General features: G+C 41.2%; 1 protein-coding gene across 1 annotated transcript in view; it reads left to right on the plus strand.

The window, feature by feature from the left end:
* The first annotated feature begins 5605 nt into the window (after positions 1-5605).
* The window catches only part of ELM1 (fission ELM1-like protein (DUF1022)), a 30023-nt gene continuing 13807 nt past the window's right edge, over positions 5606-21821 (plus strand). The window contains exons 1-2 of the mRNA XM_088950857.1: positions 5606-6360; positions 15557-15795. Coding sequence (XP_088806983.1) covers positions 6178-6360; positions 15557-15795 — 422 coding nt within the window. The 5' untranslated portion in view covers positions 5606-6177. The remainder of the gene's footprint in view (positions 6361-15556; positions 15796-21821) is intronic.

Genomic DNA, 21821 nt, shown 5'->3' on the forward strand with positions numbered 1-21821 from the left:
CTATTATTAATTTTTTTAAAATTAAATTATTGTACTTATTGTGTTTTTGTTATAAGTTATTGATTAATATTTAGTATAGATTAAACTATTATTTGAGATTATACTATTTATTGACTAAGTTAATATATTTTTAGTACTTACCGTATTTTTGTAATTATTGTACTTTTCATTATCAATATATTTTCAATATTTGTGTTTTTTTTATAAATTTTCAATAATTATGGGAGATTAAACTATTGTTATTTATTAGAAATAAGACTATTAATTTAGCTGAAATTGTGAAAACCGACCCACTCAAGTTGTATTGGTCTAGGTCAATTTTTTGTTTTGGTCAGTCTGTTCAAAAGATTAAAACTTAAAAATTTAATTTAGTTTTAAAAATTATAGTGTGATTATAAAATAATAAATTTAAAAATTAGATTTATGATATAAAACATTTTAGACTATGAAATATGGGAAAATTCCCACTTTTTCATATTAAAAATTATATTTAAAATATAAAATATTTATATGTGTCCATGGTTAGGTCATTTGATTTTGGTCAGTTTACAAATAGTCAAAGTGGAACTGATCCAACTTGATCGAATTGGGAAATTTTTTAACCAAAGCCAACCTAGAATACTAGAAAATCGACCAACTCGGGTCGAGTTAATTGGGTTGGTTGGTTTCATCAGTTTGATAAATAAACATAATTGAAATTAATTATTGTTATTTTTGTATTATTAAAAGTAGTATATAAAATATGAATAATTATTAATTATTTAAAAAGTTGAAAATATAAAACAATTGTATACTCTTATGTGTTTCTATTAGGGTCATTTATTAGAACACACTTTTAGGGATGGAAATTTTCCCCATCCCCGAGAGGGACCTGACTTCCCCGACCCAATGGGGCTGGGGATGGGGATTGAAGTCCACACCCCACCCTGACCTCGATTATATATATATATATATATGTGTGTGTGTGTGTGTGTGTGTGTGTATTAAATGTTATTTATAATAAATATACTATTATATTGTTTATATTATATATATATCAAAACATATTTAAAACATTATTTATAATTTATCATTTTTATTTATTTAAAAAATACTATTATATGAAAATATTTTGGGGATTCGGGTCCCCATGAGGAACCCATCCTCGTCAGGGAACGAGGATGGGGGTTAATTTCAGAATCGAGGTTCGGGCCTTAGGCCCATGATTTCATTAAGGAGTGTTTGTTTTTCTCTTAGGCACATTATTTTTTATTCCAAAAATACACCTAACAATGTTTTTTTATAAAAAAAACAAAATTGAATAAATGTAGACAATAAATTGGTTGCCATGTCTTATTAAGGGCAAAATGGTACTTTTATTTTTATTTTCTTTTGATTAAATTTATTTAAATGAACATTAGGTCAACATTGTTATTTTCCACTGTCATTTAATTGAAGATTGATTAAATCCATTGCAAATTATAAGTGATGTTTTAGTAAAATGATAACTATAAGGTAGATTTTAGTAAATCCATAAAACTATAAGGGGTATTTTAGTGTATGACCCTTTTTATTATTTAGCTTTCTCTTAATAAATTTCGTGCATCGCATGAGTCCCCGCTAGTACATGATATGACATGAAACTGAAATGGTGCATGGGAAGACAAGGTTTGGATCATGCTAAACAAACAAAAATTGCATAAATCTGTTTGTAACATTTCATTTTATTTGCATCATGGGGCTGCTACATTATTCATGTTCATGAGTCAGGTTTAGGCCAGTCTTTTCCTTTATATTAATAGAATACTAGCGGAGGGGACCCTGTGTTGTAGGTGCTTGCTCATAAACTATCAGGTTCAAGCTCGATTCAAATTAGAGACTTGAGCTCGATCTCGAGCTCGAGCTTAGCTCAAGTCAAAAGTTTAGAAGTTCAAACTCGACTACCTTTGATTGCAGGTCTCTCAAGAAGTCAAGGTGCTGAGCCAAGGTCTCCCTCAATTGCCAAGGTGCCAAATCGATGTCTCCCTCGGCTGGTGAAGTGTAGAGTTGAGGCTTCCCTAGCAGGTGAGGTGTCGAGCTAAGGTTTCCCTTACTTGACAAGGTGTCAAGCTGAGGTCTCCCTCAATTGTTGAGGTGATGAGTTGAGATCTCCCTCAGTGACCGAGGTGCTTAGCGAGCTCTCCCTCAGTGGTCGAGGTGTTGTTTAGTTCGAGCTCGATTTGAATTAGAAACTTGAGCTCAAAAGTTTGAGCTCGGCTCGACTCGAACTCGACTATCTTTGATTGCAGGTCCCCTAGCAGCCAAGATGCCAAGCTGAGGTCTCCTTCAGTTGGAGAGAGATTGGCATTCTTGTAATTTATAAGGAGAGAGATGGCATTCTTGTAATTTGTAAGACAAAGAGAGAGATAAAGAGAGAATGACATTCTTGTAATTTGAAAGGAAAAAAAAAGCAAGAAAGAGAGAGTTGGTAGGAGAGAGTGTGGCATTCTTATAATTTGAAAGAAAAAAAAAGCAAGAGAGAGAGAGAGAGAGAGTTTGTAGGAGAGAGTGGCATTCTTATAATTTCAATGAAAAAAGGCAAAAAATACTGTTATATTCCATTTCCCTCATCCTCAAGCCTTCTTACATACACATTTCAGCTTAATATATTTACTAGCGGAGGGGGCCCGGTGTTGCAGGGGTTCTCTCATAAACTATTAGGCTTGAGCTCGATTTGAATTAGAGACTTGAGCTCAAGCTCAAGCTCGGCTCGAGTCAAAAGCTTTGAAGTTTGAGCTTAGCTACCTTTGATTGCATGTTTCTCAAGTAATCGAGGTGTCGAGCCGAGGTCTCCCTCAATTGCCGAGGTGCCAAATTGAGGTCTCCCTCAGCTGCTGAAGTGTTGAGCCAAGGTTTCCCTAGCAGGCGAGGTGTCGAGCTAAGGTCTCCCTTAGTTGACAAGGTGCCGAGCTGAGGTCTCCCTCAATTGTCGAGGTGCTAAGCCGAGATCTCCCTTAGTGACTAAGGTAGTGAGCCAAAGTCTCCCTCAATGGTTGAGGTGTCGTCTAGTTCGAGCTTGATTCAAATTAGAGACTTGAGCTTAAGTTCAGAAGTTCAAGCTTGGCTTGGCTCGAACTCGACTACCTTTGATTGTATGTCCCCTAGTAGTCGAGATGCGGAGTTGAGGTCTCCCTCAGTTGGAGAGATAGGAGAGTGGCATTCTTGTAATTTGAAAGAAAAAAAAAAGCAAAAGAGAGAGAGATAGAGAGTTGGTAGAGAATGGCATTCTTATAATTTATATGAAAAAAGGCAAAAAATACTATTATATTCCATTTCCCTTATCCTCAGAGCCTCTTACACATTTCAGCTTAATAGATTTATATTGAGCTTGAGCTCGATTCAAATTAGAGACTTGAGCTTGAGCTCTGAAGTTCAAGCTCAGCTTGGCTTGAACTCAACTACCTTTGATTGCAGGTCCCCTAACAGTCGAGATGTCGAGCTGAGGTCTCTCTCCATTGGAGAGAGAGTGACATTCTTGTAATTTGAAAGAAAAAGTGTAAGAGAGAGAGAGAGAGTTGATAGGAGAGAGTGGCATTCTTGTAATATGAAAGAAAAAAAAAGCAAAAGAGAGATAGTTGGTAGAGAGTGGCATTCTTGTAATTTATATGAAAAAGGCAAAAAGTACTTCTAGATTCCATTTCCCTCCTCCTCATGCCTTCTTCGGTACATGTTTCAGCTTAATATATTTATATAGATATTGATATAGATATTTAGGTTTGAGCTCAAGTTTGGCCCAATCATTGGGTCTAGATCTTGAGCTCAAGCCCAATTCTCGTATAAGCAGTGAAACCCAACAAAAAAAATGAACATGAAGCCTTTTTTTACTATGATAATGGAAATACATGATATATGAAGAGTTTGTGACTAATTGATGAGTATTATAAATGTGTTTATTGATTAGGTGGAACTTATTAAAATTCACAGATAAGTTTTGATTGGTCAAAACTCTTTTGATACCATATCTTTCAGACATCCTAGATTTTACCCAAATATGTATTATATGCTTTTTATTATATAAAACATTGTTAGCTTGGGTTTGAGCCACCTGAGAGCCCAACTAAAAAAAAGTTGAGCCTAGTGTTTTGGGCCCGAATTCAAGCCAACGAGCCTAAAATTTTGTCCATGCCCAACTAAGAACGGGCCAGACCAACCCATTGGGATACCTGACCCAAGAATAGGTCTAGGCAACAATAGGGATAGCCCATCTCCCATTGAGTTTGTATCTAGTCCCATTACAACAATGGTTCCAACAACCATTGTGGTTGTACATGGGGGAATTCCATCTTGCTCCTCATAGAGTAATTCTCGCACTAACCTCACATACATTTGTAGCCATGAATCCTATACTTGCATGTAATATCATTAACAAAGAGATATTCCCAATGCACGGCTAGGATGTGTTGTAAGGTTGGCGTAAAACATGCTGTTAAGGAATAAATGTTGTGTTTGATAGTGTCATATACACCATTGAACACTGAAAAACTAGCTTTTTCAGCGCTCGGTGGGTGTTTGGCTACACCTCTGAATGGACACAACAAAACTCTGAAAATTCTTCCAAATGATTCAGACTTTGAGCTACCTTGAAGCACTTCCGGAGGTTTGGAGGTAGCATACAAAATGTTTATTCCAGCGGTGCCCCTGTAAGAATTAGAAAAACCCAAAATTATCATGCATCTTAAATCATTCCAAGCCCAAAACCTAAAACCCTTTTTTACTGTTTCACATTTTTTAGATTATTTTAATATTTATAAATCTATTTAACATTCTTTATACTTATTTTATATTATTTGTAATAATATTATACGTTCTCTTTTATAACTTTTAATACTATCATTGTTTTCTGTTTTACTTTTTTTTATTATAATCATAATATTGTTTCACTAATTTATTTATTTTGCATTACATATTTTATATTATTTTTACTATTTATTATTTTCATGATATTTTTAATATTATATTTATAAATTTATACTAATTTACCCTTTTACATTATTTTTATTTATTGATATCTTTTACATAATTATTACATTTTAATTTATTAAATAATATTTTTATTTGTTTAATTTTTATTACTGTTATTATTATTATTTTTGTAATATTTTTATTATATTTATAATAATTTACTATGTTATCATTTTTACTTTACTTTTTAATTTTCATCGATATTATTTATTGATTTTTTATCAAAATTTATATTTTATTTATTTTTGTAATATTTTTTATATCATATGATTTTACTCATTTTCATTTATTTTTATTTAAATAATGAGTTTGAGGGACAAAATTTTAAAACCTAAACTTATGATACGTGATACCATTCAGATGACGATGTCTGCAAAAGCAGAAAAACAAAATTTCCACCGACTGCTTTCAAAGTTTTTTCCAAAAGTTTTTTTTCTCTTTTTCTGACTCCAAACTTCGGATTTAGTGATTTACTGTAGGCCACCTAAATCCGAATTCTTTGTTGTTGCTGGATTCCGCTGCATTTAGTTAGTTGAGCACTGAAATGACCGAAATTTCGGTTCTCAAACGCCTTACGATATGTCGTTCTTATGTTGATGGTTTGCCAAATGTCCGGACGGCTGGTGGGAAGAGTGGATGTGGAGTCGTAGTTGGCGGTTTTTCTCAGGCATCAGAAAATACCCAACAACGGAACGGTATCTGCTCTCACACTTGGGCGCCTCACATACACATCCACCGTTCATTGGAACATCTCCCGTCAATAAATTACTTATAACTATGGAAGATATTTCAGATGTGCGAGTGAGGCGCGTGTGAGGCGTCATATATTAGGAGCATATCCGGGGTCCCCAACAACATCGTTCTTCTCCATTGGCCATATAAATTCCTTTCTCCTTTTTTAATGGACGACTGCTAGCAGATTCCTCTCTCTATCTCTGACGCAGCGAACCAGGCGACAGGAGGAAGCCGATCTCCCAAGCAAACTCTCGAACACTAAATCTCTCAACTCGATCGATACACTCCAACGGTGCTATCGGGACCGGAATTCATCTTTGTTTGGTCTTTCACAGCATTAGAAGCTGAGAAACGAAACGGAGTAGGAGCTTTAAATCCGTTCCCTGTAGTCTTAGTTTCCAAGCCCTAGACGAGGCGTTAAATGTTCAGACGAAGAGGTTAGAAACCCTAATTTAGTCTCTAATGAGGGCAATCAGGCTTCCCGAACCGCCAAGCGGTTCTCTAGGGATGCCGGAGATATTCGAAGGCGGGATTTACAGTGTTATTAAACGGGCAGTCATAATTGGGAACGGGTTTTCTGGTGCGGAAAATCAAAGTATTGGATTAGTTCGTGCTCTCGGGCTTACAGATGGTCAATCAATATATGTAAGTTGTTGCTTGCGCTGACCCCTTTATTTTTTTTTTTGGATAAAGGTAAAGTAATTTTATTCAATGAGAAAGCCAAATACAACAAGACTCAGGCCAACTAGGCCTTCCTGAGCCCAAAACATATTACAAGAACATCCATGATTTTAAACTCCTCATTCACCGACATCCAGTAGCAAACGCTTGCGCTGACCCTTTCGTTTACTCCTTTCTATGTTTATTGTTTCTCTTCAATTGTTTTACATTATTTTTCGGGTATTTAGAAACTGAACCTGCATGGTTCCCTATTTTATCCTGCTAACCGTTTTGTGATTCTTTTCTCTCTTGAATATATTGGGTTCTGGTTTGAAAACTAAACGATTGTTAACAGGAGAGCCAGGTAGCTTGCAGACTAGCAGTTGGTTCTTAGTGAACTATATCTGTAGTTATGAAATTTAGTCAAAGTAAAGATGGATGAAGTCATTCTAGTGGCAGTTTGCAATAAGATACTAACAAGCTTTGTTTGAGTGCACTGTTGTCCGCTTGCTGTCTCTGAAATAGTATTAGAGGAAGGGTTTGAAGAATATGATCTATTTAAGTGCTTTAAAAGGAAGAGGCGTGATGCGGGGTACTAGGATTTCTGGATGCTTGAGATTTAAGCCTCACGATTTTTTTAGAAGAACATTATTAAACAATAGAAATAGAGAAAGTCATGTAAGTACAGTATTTTCTTATTTTATATCTGAAGGACATATAAATGATTTACCCTTGCCGCCCTGCATTAATTAGAATTTTAATATGCAGAAAGTGCATCAATCTAGATTTAGATTTTCATCTTTTACAAATCATGATCAATTCATTGCAGAAGGTTGTAGATGTTTTGACTTTCAATCAAAAGCTACTAAGAATTTACGAGGAATATGGCATGGCATCATCCTTCACCACCTTCTAGTAATTATATTCTGTTTTTTTTTTTTTATAGGAAATGGTAACTTGCATCAACTTCAAGGAAAAATATTGCAACTATCACTTTCAAAGAGGAAGGTGACCCCTCATATCACAGCAGTCTTACAAACATGCTCAAAACAAAGTCTCCCTATTAACTCCTTGCTTTGCTAATGCGTCAGCCAAACCATTTGCTGACCTTCTAGTCCATTTAAACTGTACTCAATGTTCCCTTGTTAGGTTCATAACTTCCTTTACAGGTTGTCTAAGGGACCGAGTGCCCAAGCTATTTGCATACGCCCATCCTATTACCAACTTAGATTCCCCCTTCACTTCCAACTATTGTTAACCCATCTGTTTAGCCAATCAGAACCCTTGCAGTAGCACCATCACTTTTGCTCTAAGTGAGTCACCCATCCCTATTTGGCCAGAGAAAAGGAACAAGGTTCTTCCTTCTGCATCTCTAAAAACACCCCAACTCTAGAGGGACCAGGGTTACCTATAGAACTGCCATCAAAATTCAGTTTTACCCCATGCTGTAAAGAAGGGGATCGACTTTCATGAACAGTAAAAGATGAGGAAGAGGAGCTTGCTATTGACTCCCTCCTCTAAATGGTTTATTTATAGAAAAAGCCTTGAAGAGATACAAAGTTTCCAACCATTGTATGACCTTGATGGTAATGCCTTCTACTTTTGATTTTTCTTGCCCTTGGAAGACATCACCCTTCCCCTCTTCGTTGGTTGTTGGATGAAGCTCGAGTTAAAAGGGTCTACCACACTCAAGGGAGGAGTGCACTTGCAACCAAAACGAGGGGAGAACTGTTATGGACACACCGCCTGACAGCACATTGCGGCGTAGTCACAAGCAGTGGCACGCACAGCAGGCCGCGCAGCAGCACGAACCGCTCGGCAGCGCCGCACAGCAGCACGTACTGCCTGGCAGCGCGCAGCACGCACCGTCTGGCAGCGTGTAACATGCACCGCCCGATAGCGCGCAACACGCATTGCACGGCAGCAGCACACGCCACACGACAGTAGCACTGTGAGACGCGCACGCCGCTCGGCAGCAACAGTGGAGCGGGGCCCACATGACAGCTCATTAGGGTGGGTCCATACTTATCTCTTCTCGCCAAACTCGCCACCAGCTAATCTATCTTATCTTATCTTATCTTATCTTAAATAGGAGTTGTGTTACCACTAGGAGTAGGTAATTAGGAGTTTGATTTCAAGTTGGAGTTTGAGTTTAATTAGGAATTTTCTTCTGTAATCTCCTATTTAAGGAGCCACGAATTAATGGAAAGGCATTGAATTTTCGATCAAGAGAAGAGCTTAGGAGAGTTCGGGTGATCTCTTGGACAAATCACCCCCTAGTTCGCCACAATAGGGTCATCACGCAAAGGGAAGGGCAAGGGAAGGCTAGGAGTTTTCCCCGTGGACCGCCCTGTGACGAGATCCTACGCGCGGGCCCATAACATTTTGGTATCAGAGCCTAGCGTCATGGGCGACATGGAGCAATTATCATCCAAGGTCCACGAACTTGAACACCGACTCGTGGAAAATCACGCAGAAGTAAGAGAGGTCAAGGAGGATGTCAGGGAACTTCGACGCCTACTAGAGTTATACTTTGCCACCAGAGAGAGGAGTCCTGAAGAGGCGGTCACCAACCACAGCCGTCGCCCAGAACGGGCCGAAGGCTTCGGTGAACGACAAGACACCACCCCAGCTGCAGCGGTCATACCCAAATACGTCTGGAGTTTCCCTCCTACAGCGACAGCGGTGACCCACTGGGATGGCTGTACTGCTGTGAGCAATTCTTCCGTAATCAGCACACGGATGAGAAGGACAAAGTCAGCCTGGCCGCATTTCACCTAACCGAAGAAGCGCAACTTTGGTTCTGCCGAGTAGAGCAGGAAGAACCAGGTCTTAGTTGGGAGCAGTTCAAGTCGTACTGCCTCCTTCGATTCGGACCCCCATTAACAAGCAACCCCTTGGAGGAACTCATCAACCTCAAGCAGACAAGGACTGTAGCAGAATATCAACGGCAGTTTCAGACCCTTCTCGCCAGAGCCTCTTCAGTACGCCCAGACTAGCAGGTGGATATGTTCACAGCTGGCCTATCCGAAACTCTGCGAGTTGATGTAGAGATGCAGAGCCTGCCTAACCTGGTCACAACAATGAATTTGGCCTGAGCCTTCGAGCGCAAGCTGCAGATTAGCAGAGGGCCGTCCAGCATGGGACGCGCAACAACGACTTGTACAAACCCGAAGCCTACTGGAGGGGGATCTTCGCTAGCATCCAACAGGGAACCACGGCCTTTCACCAGTAACCCTCCCCGATCTGCAACCAGCATAGGGAGCAGCACGACGACACCTCCCATCAGACGCCCATCCAGAGCCGAGATGGCAGAACGTTGAGCCAAGGGCCAATGCTTCAACTGTGACGAATTGTACTCTGCCGGCCACCGTTGCAAGCGGTTGTTCTGCCTCCTGGTAGACGAACTGGAGGAGGAAGAAGAGGAGCAGACAACTCTAGAACCCGAGATCTCTCTTCACGCCATCACTGGAACACAAAACTCTCAAACGCAGGCCCAAGTAGCAGGAAAACAAGTACTAGTTTTGGTGGACTCAGGGAGCACACATAATTTCATCAGCAAGCAAGCGGCGCTCCAACTGAAACTACCGGTGAAAGACAGACCACGACTTTAGGTAGCCGTAGCAAATGGGGAGAGAGTTCACAGCCCAGGGATCTGCCGAAACATCCAAATACAGGTGGATTCTGAACCATTCCTTGCTGACCTGTTTGTATTGCCCTTAGACGAGTTTGATATACTATTGGGAATCAAGTGGCTCATCACCCTCGACCCTATTCTATGGGACTTCAGTGCCTTGACCATGACGTTTAATCTACATGGAAAACAAGTCACCTGGAAAGGGGCTAAGATGAGAGCAAAAAGACCACAAGTACATACTCTCCGTGGCGACGCCTTGCAAACTGCCAAGATGGAGAAACTTTTGGCTGATTTTCCAGACGTGTTCTCAGAACCCAAGGGCCTTCCCCTGTCCGATCGTGTGACCATCGGATACCATTAATGCCAGGGACTGGACCCGTGGTCGTTCGGCCGTACTGCTACCCACACCTTCAGAAGGATGAGATAGAAAACCAATGTACAGAAATGCTGAAACAGGGTATTATCCGCCCAAGCCGTTCCCCATTCTCTTCGCCAGTCTTGCTGGTGCCAAAACAGGACAACACCTAGAGGTATTGTGTAGACTATCGGGAGCTCAACAATAGGACCGTCAAGGACAAGTTTCTGATCCCTGTGGTGGACGAATTGCTAGATGAGCTCCACGCGTCTCAATATTTCTCTAAGCTGGATCTCAGGTCAGGCTACTTCCAGGTTCGAATGGCCCCAGAAGATGTAAAGAAAACATCCTTCCGAACGCATCACGGCCACTTCGAATTCTTGGTCATGCCATTTGGCCTCACAAACGCTCCGTCCACATTTCAGCCCTTGATGAACGAGGTATTTAGACCCCACCTCCGCAGGTTCGTCCTAGTATTTTTTGACGACATCCTGGTTTACAGTGCGTCGTGGGTGGAGCACGTTCGTCACCTACGAACAGTTCTGGAGCTACTCCGCCAATATAAGCTCTTCCTAAAACGAATCAAGTGTTCCTTCGGGGAGCAACATGTCCTTTATCTAAGACATATAATCAACAGGGAAGGAGTCTTGGTGGATGACTCCAAAATCCAGGCCATTCGAGAGTGGCCCAAGCCTCAGTCCACTAGGGCTCTCCGCGGGTTCTTAGGTCTCACGGGATACTACCGCAAGTTTGTAAGAGACTACGGACTCCTGGCTGCCCCATTAACCAAGTTGTTGAAGAAGAATGCATTCCAGTGGGATGAAGCAGCGGATGCCGCCTTCACAAACTTAAGAGAGGCACTCTCCTCCACCCCGTGCTGTAGTTACCAAAATTTAATAAGGAGTTTACGGTCGAGTGTGACGCTTCTGGCATAGGCATCGGTGCGGTGCTGCAGTAGCAAGAGCACCCCATAGCCTTCTTCAGCCGCAAGCTAGCAGACTGGCACCTAAAGCTACCTGCCTACGAGCGTGAACTAATTGGGCTTGCCAAGGCCGTCCAACACTGAAGGCCATATTTGTGGGGTAGACCGTTCATCATCAAGACAGATCATTACAGCCTCAAGTACCTTCTAGAGCAGCGGGCTTACTACCCCACCCCAGCAGCACTGGGCAAGTAAACTGCTAGGGTTTGACTTCCGTGTAGACCACAAGGCAGGGGCCTCAAACCGGGCCGCCGGTGCACTATCAAGGCATGATGAAGACACGGTCTACCTTTGCGCGATCTCTCGGCCCCGCGTTGCTCTATTGAAAAGCCTAAGGAGTGTACTACCCCAATCACCAACTTGGAGGGATCGGGTGCAAGAACTACAGGCAGGAACAACCAGCCCGAACTGGTCCATCCATGAGGGACTTGTGCTGTACAAAGGGAGGGTATATCTCCCAGAAGACTGCCCATTGATTCCAGCCATCATTGTCAGCATCCATAACGCCACCCACGAAGGGGTTCAGAAGACATTGCACCGCGTCCGCGCCGATTTTCATTGGCATGGTATACGCATCTCAGTTAGGGATTTCATCCAGAACTGCTCTACATGTCAGCAACAAAAATGGGAGATTTTACACCCGGCTGGCCTCCTGCAGCCACTCTCTCCCAACAAAGATTTGGGCTGATATCTCCATGGACTTCATTGAAGGCTTGCCTAAAGTCAGAGGGAAATCAATCTTATTCGTGGTGGTGGACCGCTTCTCCAAGTATGCCCATTTCATCCCATTGTCCCATCCATACAGTGCAGTCTCTGTGGCCCACGCCTTCACGCACATCTTCCGCCTACATGGGCTGCCAGAGTCCATCATCATTGACAGAGACACAGTCTTCACCAGCACCTTTTAGAAAGAGCTGTTCCGATTACAGGGCATGACCCTGGCGTTCTCATCCGCCTACCACCCACAAACGGATGATCAAACAGAGGTTGTCAACCGGACCATAGAGATGTACCTCCGCTGTTTCGTAGGGGACCAACCACGACGCTGGGTAGATTGTCTTCCTTGGGCCGAATACTGCTATAACACGGCCTACCACTCCTCCCTTGGCATGACCCCCTTTTGGGTTGTGTATGGCCGAGACCCTCCCTGTCTTTTACCTTACGAACCAGGTTCCACACAGTTGGAAGAAGTAGACTGCAGTCTCCAAGACCGCGACACCCTCCTGGCTGAAGTCTCCCTACGCTTGCAGCAGGCGCAGGCACGCATGAAGCAAACCTACGATCAGTGCCGCCGCGAAGTCACCTTCGAGCCAGGTCAGTTCGTTTGGCTGAAGCTCCAATCGTACCGCCAGCTCTCCCTCAGGCGGCGAGGGCCCCGCCAAGCTGGCCCCTAGATTTTACGGGCCCTTCAAGGTTCTCCGGCAGGTCGGGAAGGTTGCCTATCAACTCGAGCTACCGGAGCACAACAGAATCCATGACGTCTTCCATGTGTCCCTATTGAAGCCTTTTTCAGGGACTCCCCCTGAGCACGTGCCTTCTCTACCCCCTCTAAAGGAGGGCAGACCCATCCTCCACCCTCGAGCTCTTGTCCGGTCACGCATCAATCAGGGTACCTTCAAGGTTCTCGTAGAATGGGAGGGACTACCCTTAGCGGAGGCCACCTGGATTCCGTGGACCGACCTTCACAGTGCCTACCCAGCTCTCGAGCTTGAGGACAAGCTCGTTGTCCAGGAGGGGTGTGATGTTATGGACACACCGCTTGACAACACATTGTGGCGCAGTCACAGGTAGCGGCACGCGCAACAGGCCACACAACAGCACGAACCGCCTAGCAGCGCCGCACAGCAGCACGTACTTCCTGGCAGCGCGCAGCACGCACCGCCTGGCAGCGCGCAGCATGCACTGCACGGTAGCAGCACGCGCCACACGACATCAGCACTGTGAGATGCGCATGCCACCCGGCAGCAGCAGTGGAGCGGGGCCCACATGACAGCTCATCAGGGTGGGTCCACACTTATCTCTTCTCGCCAAACTCGCCGCCAACCACTCTATTTTATCTTATCTTATCTTAAATAGGAGTTGTGTTATCACTAGGAGTAGGTAATTAGGAGTTTGATTTCAAGTTGGAGTTTAGTTTAATTAGGAATTTTCTTCTGCAATCTCCTATTTAAGGAGCCACGAATTAATGGAAAGGCATTGAATTTTCGATCAAAAGAAGAGCTTAGGAGAGTTCGTTTGATCTCTTGGACAAATCACCCCCTAGTTCACCACAATAGGGTCATCACGCAAAGGGAACGGCAAGGGAAGGCTAGGAGTTTTCCTCGTGGACTGCCCCGTGACGAGATCCTATGCGTGGGCCCATAGCAAGAATCAATCCCAAATACGAGTAACAAAAGAATAGGAGATTAATAGATGGCTCATCAGCTCACCACTATTCAAACAAAGGCTACAAACATGTGGGGATAAACACTAGTTTGGTTTCTTTCTTTGAAGCACATCCAAAGTACTGCTTTTTTGGATAATCAATTCCTAACAAAAAGTCCTAATTTTGGAGGTATAGGAGTACACCACACTTCTCTAACAGGAAAAGAGATAGCCAAGTTATTAGACTGCAATAGAGCATAAAGAGCAAAAAGCAAGAAAAAGAACCCGAAGATGACTTTGACCAAATTCTACTATCAAGACAAGGCTGATCCAAAAACACTGAATTTAAAAGAGAACAATTAATTTGCAATGCCCACTTTTGAGTTTCTCAAAGCTCTTCTCAAGCCCAAATCCCAAGAATCCCCAAAGACACAAAAACAAGAAATGGTTTTAAATTTGTTCAAGGAAAGGGACTAGATGATCGAGAGTCTATCCTTAAGAGGAGTGCCCCCAATCCAAATATCCTCCCAAAAAGGAACTTTATTACCAATACAAGCATCATACCTGATGAAAGTAGAAAAACAAGTAGAACTCCAACAATGTCTTTCCACGGAGAGAAGTGGGAAGCCCTGGGGTTGAGACCAGCATCCCATTCATTTTCTGCCATTCCATGGATACTTTCTATCGCTTTGTGCCATAAACTTTCTTGCTTGTGGAGGCTCCACAACCATTTTCCTAGCAACGCTAACTTTCTTTAATATTTTCAATGCCTAAACCCCCTCTATCTTTCTTCCTTGAAACCACTTCCCATTTTACCAAGTGATCATTTTTTGAGTGACCTGGTTTCCAAATAAGATCTCTCATGATCTTTTCAATTTGATTTACAACCTTTTTGAAGTGGTTTTGCGCCCAAGGTGCACACCTTTTTGAAGCAAGGTGCAAAAATGCATAAAAAGGGTAACAAATTAAAAAAAATCCAAATGATTAAAAAATGCCAAAAAAAAGCAAAATATTAAAAATATTAAACACAATATTAATTAAAAATATAAACATAAATTCTAAAATAAATGTTTTATAAAAACCTATTGTCAGAAATTAAGATACATAAACATAACATGTAAAACATATTTAGAATGAAAATTTAAAAATAAAATCAAGCATAACATATAAAACATATTCAAGCATGTAGTAAGCTCTTAATCTCTTTATGTTTTCCCAATTGCATTATTTCAAATAGCTAATGTGATGTTAAACATTATGCATTCCCGATTCTATAAGCCGCCTTTATACCAAAACCCCTCAAAGCAAGCCCAAACATGTCCATATCAGGTCTCAAATTCTTAATGACTTAATCCCTATAAAAAGTTTTTATAACTGTAAAAGTCTTTTAAAAACTTTGTCGTTCTTCTTCCTATTATTATTACTATTATTATTATAGTTGTTGTCTTTTTAGGGATGAACCTCAAGGTTGGACCTTAGGACATCAGCATTCAAGGCAAAAACTTCACCTCCCTTTTAAAACATGGGTTTCTGCTTTCTCATTGTAATTGAGGTTTATTACTTCACTATTGTTGTTATAATAAATAAATATGCTACTAGAGTGTATCTTGTAGGGCCTATTTTGGTCTTGGATTTGTTTATTCATGCTATAAACAGCTGGAAGAGATGTACTTCCACTAACTTACTGATCTATTATCTACTTGTTTGGGATTTGCATTTTCTAGTATTTCTTTTTTGACCATAAAGAGTTAAAGTTGCCAAATTTCATTTTGATTATGAAGTAAAGGTTCATTTGTGTTATATTTGAATTTTCATCATATTGTCATTCTTGATGATATTTCAGCGGGTTACGAGGCCAAGAGGAGGAATCAATGAATGGCTTCACTGGCTTCCAGTTTCTCTACACAAAAAATTAGACTACGTCATAAGACGGATTTGTGGTGATTCACGATTTCCGGTTGCATTTAAGGGAAAAAAACTGGTTCCCCTTCTTGCTGAAAATGGTGGAAGTTCAGGTTTGTCATCCATTCTGGAAGCTGATCCAAAGCAGATTGCAACCATGGCTCGTGAGACATTTGAGAAGTATGTTTCTATTTGTTATCTCTCACCCTTTCCATGTCTTCAAGTTTCTCTAGGGAACTGCACTTGCAATAGAAGATAACCTACTTATGTCATGGTGAATGGAATCTCCAAATTTGTTTTCAATAATGTGTGCTTTGAGCATGCAGAATCTAAATAATAGTTTAAGGTTTAATCCACCCTTTGAGGTGTGCATGCCAAGTGGGTTTCTGTTGAGTTGTAGCAATTAAACCTGCTCATAGGTTTAGAGAAACATAATATGCATAGTTTCTTAGGGGTACTTCTGATCACCTTACTTGTAATATTCCTTTTCTTTTTAATGCAATTTATTTTATTAAAAAAACTCTTTAGTAGTGATAAAATATTCAGACAAACCTTACACATACACACTGTTGTTAGTTTTAAATTGTTTTTTCTTTATTCATGTTGTTACAATGCTGTCAGCTTAGACTGCTGGCAGCATGTTCTTTTCTTTTTGTTTAGGGTGTGCTGCTAGGGGCCTATTTGCAATTTCTTATAATTGTTATAAAGCATTTAAATAAAAGAGAAGCTGGGTGCTGCCAGCTCTATTCATTTGACCCTTCACATCTTTTTTCTTCTTATTCTTCTCCTCTCCTCTCTTCTCTCTCTCTTCTCTGTTATTCCTCTTCTTCATATGATTACATGGTGCCAGAGCAACATGCTGGGCAATAGGAGTTTCTTTTGCTGAGAAGTATTCATTCAATCCAGGCGTCAGTCTCTTTTCTTGGACTATGAAGACAAAATTTTCAAATCGGACTGATCAGAAATAATTTTCGTCTCTTCTTCTGGGTTCTTCCTTGGTCGTAGCACCAAGGTAACCCTAATTGGTGGAAGCCGATGCTGTGAAGCTTCCTTGCCTCCTTCGACTGATGCTGTGAAGATCCAAAAAACTTCCTTTTGACCTTCGGCTGATGCTGTGAAGGCCTGGTTCCTTCGACTGATGCTGTGAGGATCTACAAACTTCTGTTTTTGACCTTTGGCTGATGCTGTGAAGGCCTAGTTCCTTCGACTGATGCTGTGAAGACCTACAAACTTCCTTTTTTGACCTTCGGCTGATGCTGTGAAGGCCTGGTTATGTTCTTTGCTCCTTCATACAGGTGCTGTACAGGGGTGTGTGATCCCCTTTGTCCAGGTATGTGCTAGAATTAGTGTGTGGTGTGGAATTTACAGCAGTATTCTTCTTCTTCCTGGACTGTTTATGTGCTGCAGTAGTGTGTACATGTTTTCAGAAGTAGGGTGTGGCGTTTTGTGCCTTAACTGTGACTGTTAGAAGTAGTACTAGTGTGAGGACTGGTCTTGTGCACCTGCAGTTTTTTTGTTTTGGCTTGAGAACCTGCCTTTGAAAATGGCGAGTGGTGATTCTGCATCATTTGGGGTTACATCAACCCTTGGTACAATAGGTATGGGGACTGAAAGCATGACGTTTCCTTTGCCGATCATTCCTTTAAATGGTCTGAACTACCTAGAGTGGGCCAAAGGTGTAAAACTTTATGCAACAGCAAGGGGAAAGGCTGGTTACATAAATGGAAGGGTGAAAGAACCCAAGAGTGGGACTGCTGAACATGATCGGTGGGACCGAGAAAATAGTATGGTGATGTCTTGGCTTCTTGCAGCCATGGAATCTGATGTGAAAAAGAATTTTATGTGGGCAGATACTGCAAATGAGATATGGGAACATGCCAAGACCACCTATTCAGAGAAAAGGCACTTTGCTTAGATCTACCAGTTACAAGCTGAATCCTCAACTTGTAAACAAGGAAATCGTAGCTTGTCAACCTATTATTTCAGCTTTTACCTCAGTGTGGAGGGAATTGGACCACTATCAGGCTATAGAATGGAAACATGAGGATGATGATAGAGCCTATAAGAAGTTGGTTTCTTAGCAGCGGTTTTCGCCTTCTTTGGGACTAAACCCCATATATGAATCCTTTAGAGTTCAGATTTTAGGAAGTAAAGAGTTGCCCTTAGTCCAAGGGGTGTAAGCCCTTGTTTAGTTTGAGGAAAGTAGGCGTAGTGTGATGGTTACAACAGGTAGCATTAGCTGCAACAGGTGGAAATAATATGGGAAAGAAAAATGATTCCAAGAAAGCCGATGATAAGGATAAGTTGTTTTGCACTCACTGCCGTTGTTCAAGACATACACGTGACACATGTTAGGAGCTCCATGGGAGACCAAAGTAGGCTGTAAAGAACTAAGAACATGGTAAGGAATAGAGTCAGAAGAAGCCTAATACAACACACAATGCAGCAAATGTAGTAACCCAAGAAACTCAATCTGTTGTGGTGCCAACTGATACTACTTGAGAACACTTCATTGGTTCTGAACCCAAGGAAGACATTATGAACTCCTTTCGTAGTCACTTGGAATCATATGGTAGGGCCTTGCGCTAGATGGACAGATAAGCCGCTGGTAATCCTTCTACTTCATTTGTGTTTACATCAGGTAATGTAGCTTCTGCCTTCCACCTCTCCACAACCACAAATCCCCCTTGGATTATTGACTAAGGGTTTTCTAACCACATGAACGGTAAGCCAAACCTATTAAATTCTTATAACTTTTTGTCAGGAAGGGATAAAGTGAGACTTGCGGATGGTTCTTTTTCTTCCATCGCAGGTTAGGGATCAATATCCTTTCCTCAAGGATTTGACCTGAGTAATGTTTTGCATGTCCCTCAACTACCTATCAACCTTCTTTCTATTAGTAGTATCACAAATTCTTTAAACTATAGTGTAACTTTTTTTCTTGATTCATGTATTTTTCAAGACCTAACTTCTGGAAGGATGATTGGTGGAGGAAGCTTAGTGGATGGTCAATACACTCTCGACAGGAAGGCTAGTTTCTCGGTGTCATCTTCAGAGTCTCGTAGTCGGTCAAATAAGGGTCAAATTGTTTTGTGGCATAATCGGTTAGAACATGTGTCTTTTGAAATAATAGTCTTTGTTTCCGTTTTTATTTAAGTCATGTTCAGTGTCAGATTTCCATTTGTCAAACGTGTCAATTGAGCAAACAATGTAGAACAATATTTTCTTCAAGTAATAAAAGATCAAGTTTCCCTTTCCATATTGTGTATTCTGATGTGTGGGGGCCTACTATAATAACTTCAAAGGGTGGGTATAAGTACTTTATCACATTGATTGATGATTTCTCCCGTTATACATGGGTTTTTCCCATGTGTAGAAGAGACGAAGTCCCAAAGATCGTAAGAGATTTTTAAAGGATGGTGCTTACACAATTCCATGTGGAAGTTCAAAATTTTCAATCTGATAATGCGAAGGAATATTTCCATGGTGAACTAAATGAGTTGCAGAAAGAAAGAACAGGCACCTCCTTGAGGTAGCCCGAGGGATGATGTTACATATGAATGTTTCCAAGGGATTTTGGGTTGATGGTGTACTTGTTGCTGCTTGTGTCATAAACTGCATGCCCTCCAGAGTGTTAAACTACAAGGCCCCTTATCAGTTATTGTTTCCTTAGTCTCCTTTTTTTCAATTCCCATGAGGGTGTTTGGTTGTTGTGCTTTTGTGTCCCGTGGTAAGTTGGATCCTCGGTCTATTCCATGTGTCTTTCTGGGGTATCCCTTTTCACAAAAGGGTTACCGATACTTTGATCCTGTTGGTCATAAGTTCTTTGTCTCTATGGATATCTCCTTTTTTGAGTTTGAACCATTTTTCCCTGCTTCTCCTCAAGGGGAGAGTAATGTGGAAGAGGAGAAGCAGACCCAGGTTCGTCAAGTCTTCCTTCCTTTTATTCCGGATCTCGCTCCTTTTTGTGTCTTCCAACGTCAATGCCGTAGAGATCAGCAATGTGACAAAGATGTGGAGCCACCAAACATTGAGCAACCAACACTATCTAATTCTCAGCAGGTAAGTCCAACACCTATTGATCCCATAACCCCTGTTTCGTTTGTGGATGACCTTGACATTCCTATTGCTCATAGAAAAGGGGTCAGGTTATGCACCACCAAATACCCCATTACCCAATATGTGTCCTATGACCACATTTCCCCTTTCGAGTGCCTTCTTATCTTCAGTTGATAGTATTCCCATACCCAAAAACGTGGCAGAAGCTTTAAAATACCTTGAATGGAAAGATGATATGAAGGAGGAGATCAATGCCCTCCACAAGAGTCAAACATGGGAGTTGGTGGATCTTCCAACAGGGAAAGACCTAGTGGGGTGTAAGTAGGTGTTTACAATGAAACACAAGGCAGACGGGACAATTGAAAGGTACAAAGCAAGGTTGGTAGCTAAAGGGTATACCCAAGTTTATGGTGTTGATTTTGATGAGACATTTGCCCAAGTAGCCAAGATGAACTCAATACGGGTTCTTCTATCATTAGCTGCAAACCTTGATTGGAAATTGCATCAACTGGATATTAAGAATGCCTTTTTAAATGGTGATCTGGAGGAGGAGGTGTACATGGTTCAACCCCTTGGTTTTTGTGCCAAAGGAACTGAAAGTAAGGTGTGCAAACTAAGAACATCTTTCTATGGTCTAAAACAATCTCCATAAACGTAGTTCAGTAAATTTCATATGGAAATTCAACAAGTGGGGTTCAAGCAATGTCAGTCTGATCACCCTCTCTTTGTGAAGAGATATTAGGAACAAGTGGCTATGTTGATAGTGTACGTAGATGATATCATCCTTACTGGAAACTAGAGCACAAAAATACAAAAGTTGAAGGAATTCCTAGCCTCTCAATTTGAAGTGAAAGATTTGGGCCCCCTAAAGTACTTTCTTGGATCTGAAGTTGCCCGCTCAAAAAGGGGCATCTTCATCTCTCAAAGGAAGTATATCCTAGATCTGTTACAAGATACAAGCAAGTTGGGTGCAAAACCAGCTGATACCCCTATGGATGTTGACCATAAGTTGGGGAATTGTGAGGGTGAACCACTAAAAGATGTGAAACAGTTTCAAAGACTAGTGGGAAGGTTGCTTTATTTGGCCACGACTCGCCCTGACATTGCTTACTTAGTTGAGGTCCTAAGACAATTCGTGCATTCCCCTAAAAGACAACACATGGAGGCAGCAGAGAGGATTCTTAGGTACTTGAAGAAGTATCTAGGAACATGGCTACTATTCAACAAACATAATCATCTGAAGGTGGAAGTCTACACAGATGCTTTCTGGGCAGGAGCTGTGGATGATAGAAAATGCACAAGTGGGTATTGTACTTTTGTAGGAGGAAATCTAGTGACATGGAGAAGTAAGAAGCAAAGTGTAGTGGCAAGGTCAAGTGCTGAAGCAGAGTATAGAGCTATGGTACATGGGGTGGCTGAAGCTCTTTGGTTGAAGAACCTTCTAGAAGAACTTGGGGTTACCATCCACAATCCTATGTCCCTCTACAGTGGCAATAAGGCAGCCCTTAACATTGCCAGTAATCCAGTCCTACATGATAGGACCAAGCATATTGAGGTGGACAAGCATTTCATAAGAGAAAAGTTGGAAAAGGGAGAAATTTGCACCCCTTATGTCAAATCTAAGGATCAACTTGCTAATGTTCTCACAAAAGGACTTCTACACCTGCGACACAATGAGCTTTGTGACAAGTTGGGTATGATAGATATATTCTACCCAACTTGATGGGGAGTGTTGTTAGCTGGGTGCTGTCAGCTCTATTCTTTTGACTCTTCACATCTTTCTTCTTCTTCTTCTTCTTCTCCTCTCGTCTCTCTCTCTCTCTCTGTTATTCCTCTTCTTCGTATGATTACAAACACATATTAATTTTAGGTAGATATAATCATACATATTTAAATAATCTCTGATTGGATCATAATGGATGGGGTGGATCCATATATGGTCCAACCATAAAGGGATCAAATTCGGATTGTTTCAGTTGGATGACATTCAAATTTTGATTTGGATTGGATATCTTTTGCATCCCTACAATAGGATGATCCAAAACATCATCATGTGTTCCGTTATTACTCTCTATTGAGACAACCTTGCAATTATTACACTGATCATTCAACAACTATTTACCTTCTTTTGGTTCCACTTTTGAGGT

Source organism: Nelumbo lutea, chromosome 6 (genome assembly GCF_056320005.1).
Source record: "Nelumbo lutea isolate HS-2025 chromosome 6, American lotus-T2T, whole genome shotgun sequence".
Classification (NCBI taxonomy): Eukaryota; Viridiplantae; Streptophyta; class Magnoliopsida; order Proteales; family Nelumbonaceae; genus Nelumbo; species Nelumbo lutea.